The following is a 4,808-nucleotide window of genomic DNA, read 5'->3' as shown; positions in this document are numbered from 1 at the left end:
AAATGACATGAGACTTTTACAATCATTGCAAAAGAGAAATAAAAAATCTGGCAGCTCAATAGTTGAGGTACATCTGAGGCTATCTAAAACACACTGGGTCTAAAACAGCAGCTATCTCCTCTGAACTGGTGCTGCATCCCCCGGGCCCAAGCACTCTGGGCCGGGGGGAATGCGGGTGCATGAATCTGAGTCCTAGCCCATCTAAGTTCTAGTGCTAGTCTTACATGTGAGTCCAAATCCTTCTTCCAGTCCTAGTGCTAGACTGAAGTCACTCATGTAGGCAAGCGACCCCCCAACACCAAGGTCAGCAGGGTCTGGTAGCTAGGTGTGAAACAAGAGGAAGAGGGGTGGAGCCCTCCATGTTGAAGTATTCTTATGCTAATTCTCTGGTTCTTGCTGGAGGCAGGCCGAGGAGAATCCCGACCTAACTCTTTCAGCTAATGTCCTAGAGTGAGAGAAACCTTTCAATTACTCTCTAGTACTTAAAACATTAAACTAAGATAGTTAGAAACATTGTGTCGGCCAAGAGACAATACCCAATCTTAGCCATTTACAAATCATTACTTGGGGTAGCTTTATGCCTAATTATGAGGCCGTGTTGATGATTAGAAAGACTAATCTGAAACACGTCTGAGTTAGGGGATACCAGCGACTAGTCTGAAATCCAGGAGGCACAGAACCCTTTTTGGGGCCTTATTGCCTGTTATCCTTTATCAAGATTTTATCCCCGATATTAGAGATGGGACTAGAGTAGACGAGTGTTCGTGACAGGAAAGGAAAGGAAGGGAAAGAAGAAAAGGAACCGGAACTCCCACTGGCTCTGTTTTTCTGTCCTACTCACAACCTCAAAAAGCTTAAGGACTCCTCACCTCCAGGACTGGGGTGGGACCGGAGACCCCGCCCCTCCCGGCTTGTCCCCGCCCCCAGCCCGCCAGTCCCAGCACGGGAGCCCAGAGCTTTTGCGCTACAATCCAGGCGAGAGCAGGTGGCCACCGCCGGCTCCATCTCTTTCCTGCAGGTAAGACAAGCACTGCGAGCCGGTCCACACTGAGGACCTCGAGGGCAGCTCGGCAAGACAAGACAGAGCCTTCTGTCCGCTGCCCATCTCAAACCTAGGGGGACACCCAGAGACAACGTTGTTCTTGGCTCGGTAGGCGGGTGTGATTAAACTCTGAGGAAGTTGGAGGGAGCCGCTGGCTCTATGGGATGATTCCAGGGTCCGAGGACCGGGGAATGCAGCAACGGGCAGCAGACACTACAGTGTTCCGAAGGGGAGCAGATGAGAAAGGGGGCCTCGTCACCCCAAGTGCCCCTTGTGTGTCCCAGGGTAGTATCTTCGCAGTTTGGAGTGATGGAGTGAACCGTTTCTGTTCTGGGGGCAAGGGAGGTGACAGCTGCTGCCTATCTGCGTGGGACTTGGGTTTTCTGGTGCCCCTGGGTCATCTGCATCATTTGTACTTGGCTATAGCTGGAGAGTGGAGGTGGTGAGTGAGGAACTGCCCAGAGGGCCCAGGATCAGCAGGCCCATTCTGCCTGGTGGCTCAGAGTCAAGCCCTGAGGATGAAGGCAGGCATGGGAAGACTGTGCCCCCTTATATGGGATTTGGGCTTTAGGATGCGACTCTGCCTCCCAGAACTCCAAGGAGGGTTTTCTGGGAGACATGATCCGAGATAACTCAGCCATGATGCCAAGCTCTCTGAGTCACAAAAGAGAGGCAACTTGGGACCTGGTGATCCACTTAAGTAAATGGGTCTGGGGTGTGGGACAGAGAGAGGTAAGGATGCTGCTACCCAGTCCCCATCAAGAGTCCAGGAACCTTCCAGAGGTCATCTCTAACCTTTCGGGCAGACTGAAGTGACATTTAGGGCAGAGGGTTTTTTCCTGACGATCTAGATCCAGCATTCCGTGATCTCCTCCCACACACCATCACTGTCAGGAAATTCTTCCTCATGTATTGTGCTCAAGTGTGTGTGTGTGTGTGTGTGTGTGTGTGTGAGTGTGTGTCAGTGTGTATGTGTGTGTGTGTCAGTGTGTGTCCATGTGTCTGTGTGTGAGTGTGTGTGACACACATCTACATGCCACGGCATGTGGGTGGAGGTTGGAGGACAACTTGCTGGTGTCAACTCTTGCAGTCCACCATGTATATGGATGCTGGGGAATTGAACTCTGATGGTGAGGCTTGGCAGCAAGCATCTCTACCTAAGCCATCTCATTGGCCCTTGCTCATTTCCCACCATCCTTTCTGCTTCTGGGATAGCTTCTTGCTGGGAGGCAGTAAGGCTTAGGATAGGAGACCTTCAGGGTGGGTTAGCACCGAATCCTCGACCTCTGAGACTGCTTCCTTACTTGAAAATGGGGTTAAGGTTAGAACTCACCTCATAGGGGGTGTCTGCGGGGATTTACAGAGAATATGCATGAAGAGCATTTAGCACGGTGTCAGGTGCCTGGTGATGGCTCAACAGGTCTAAGTGTCCCCTCCTGGGTAGGACAGCAAAGCCGATCTGCAGGGGGTGGAGGTGGGGTGGAAAATTTTTAAAGCTTGTCCAGAAAGAGAAATGCCCTTCACTCCTCCCCTGCCAGCCCCGGTCCCCTGCTGGTTCCCACTGCCCAGAACTCCTCACCTCCTCCTGGCTGTGTCGACTTACATCTGCGGGGTGAGGCAGGATCCGGGGAGCTGCAGGGGCCCACTTGGGGCTGTGCCTAGAAGGAACGAGCTCTGGCTTGGATACCCAACTCGACAAAAATTCCCTGTGGGTGTCACCTCCCCGCCTTCCCCGCCTCTAGAAATCCACAAGTTGGGATCAAACAGGGCTGGATTTTTCCAGGAAGATAAATAATCCTGCCTAGGGATTTGTCCAAGCTGCCCTCCAGTGGAGGGAGGGAGAGCTTCAAGCCCTGGTTCTAGTTCTGGTGACCACCAAAGACTGCAGATCTGTGAGCACCCTTAAAATCTAGGGGAAGCAGAGTTTGCCCAGACCCTAGGCTGGGCACTTTCAAGCGCTCTGCTCTGGCTGCTTTCTGTCAAGCGTAGAGAGCATCAGGACCGCACTCTCAGGGCTGGAAATGCAGTTCAGTTGATTGAAGGCTTGCTTGGTGTGCTGTTCTACTCATCTGTAGCTGGAAGCAGGCTGAGGTCAGGTGTCTGGATGGTGGGCCCTTGTGGTGGAGAGATGACCTGGCCGTAGGAATGGAGCAAGGGCAGGGGTGGCTGGATCTGGGGTGAGAAGGGAGCCCTCTCTCTACACTGATATTCTGGTGTGAAACTCACCTCACCGGAAGCAGAGAACTCTGATTGTCAACCTGATGGTCTCCCAGGTTGCCAGGAAGGCATAATTGTCAAGGCAGGAGGCTAGAAAATAATTTATTGAACATGGGGCTGGGATTGTACTTCAGTTAGTAGAGTGCTTATCAAGCATGTACAAGGTCCCCAGCACTGCCCCAAACCAGGTATGGTGTATGGCGGAACATTCCTGTAATCCCAGAATTTGGGAGGTGGCGTCAGGGGCATCGGAAGTTCTTCCTGTGTTACATAGAGTTTGAGGCTAGCCTGGGATATGTGCGACCTTATTGGACATTTCATTAGCAAGATCTATTTTATATATATATATATGTATATATATATATATATATATATATTATTGTTATTTTCCATTACGGGGGATTAAACCCAGGGTTTTGTCTGTGTCAGGCAAGTGGTCTGCAGCTCTGTAGCTGAGTCATATCCCAGAGGGTTTTGTTTTGTTTGTTTTGGGGGCCAAGGTCTGACAAAATTATTCAGGCTGGCCTTAAACTTGAAGCAATCCTTCCTGCCTCAGCTTCTCATGCAACCGGGATCAGAGGCCTGTGCCACCATACTATTAGAACTTTAAAATATCGAGACCTGTTTCTGTGACCTACTCGTGGTTCCCTAGTTCCGTACCCCGCTAAGGTGACAGGGGACCTGGCTGTGTCTGTGACCATAAGTACCATTTGGTTCACTCCCTCTCTCTATACCTCTGCCCTGGTGGAGTGGTCATAAAACTGGGCTTGGGCCACACATGTCTAGACAAGGAAGGAGTTTCAAGGTGAAATGAAAATTATCAGTTGTCACCAATAAGCGGTCCCCCCTTGGGCTTCCTGACCTCATTCTCTAACTCAAAATTGGGACATTTTTTTTTTTTAATGTCCTGTGATACTTGAGAGGGAAGGGATGTGGAGGAGAGCTTGTTTTTCTTCCCAGCATGGCAAGGGTGTAGCACTTTCCGTTCCCAAGGAGCAAGAAAGAAATTAGCTTGCGTGCACAAGAGGGATGAAAGCTAGATCAGAGGAAGGGAGGCTGAATATCCAACATGACTCCTAGCCTCCTCACCCCATCCCACCATGCCTTTTCACACCCACAGCCAGGGAGGAGCTGGTTCTTAGTGAGGTTGGGGGGCCAGCTAGCTGATGTCTGGGGATCTTTCCTTTTTTTTTTTTTTTAAAGATTTATTTATTATTATAGATAGGTACACTGTCGCTGTCTTCAGACACACCAGAAGAGGGCATCAGATCCCATTACGGGTGGTTGTGAGCCACCATGTGGTTGCTGGGATTTGAAGTCAGAACCTTTAGAAGAGCAGTCAGTGCTCTTTACCCACTGAGCCAGCACCTGGGATCATTCTTGCTGAGAATGAATGGCATGTTGTTCTAGGCTACAGTGGAGTACCTGGACATCCTGTCTGCCCAGAAAACAAAGGTTTGCCACTTCTTTTGTTTGTGACCAGCTCTGTCACTTTGGTCTCCTTAACACTGCAAGGTTTTTTTGTTTGTTTGGTTTTTTTTTTTTTTTT

The 4,808-nt window shown here is 50.3% G+C and overlaps 1 protein-coding gene across 1 annotated transcript in view; it reads left to right on the top strand.

Annotated features, from left to right (window-relative positions):
* Positions 1-4,808, top strand: part of Znf385c (zinc finger protein 385C) — a 67,198-nt gene that overhangs the window by 5,160 nt on the left and 57,230 nt on the right. The window contains exon 2 of the mRNA XM_031354065.1: positions 876-1,018. Within this exon, the coding sequence (XP_031209925.1) occupies positions 876-1,018 (143 nt within the window). The remainder of the gene's footprint in view (positions 1-875; positions 1,019-4,808) is intronic.

This window comes from Mastomys coucha, unplaced genomic scaffold (assembly GCF_008632895.1).
Source record: "Mastomys coucha isolate ucsf_1 unplaced genomic scaffold, UCSF_Mcou_1 pScaffold5, whole genome shotgun sequence".
NCBI classification, from domain to species: domain Eukaryota; kingdom Metazoa; phylum Chordata; class Mammalia; order Rodentia; family Muridae; genus Mastomys; species Mastomys coucha.
The sequence above is the reverse complement of the archived record's forward strand: the minus strand, read 5'-3'. Positions and strand labels throughout refer to the sequence as shown.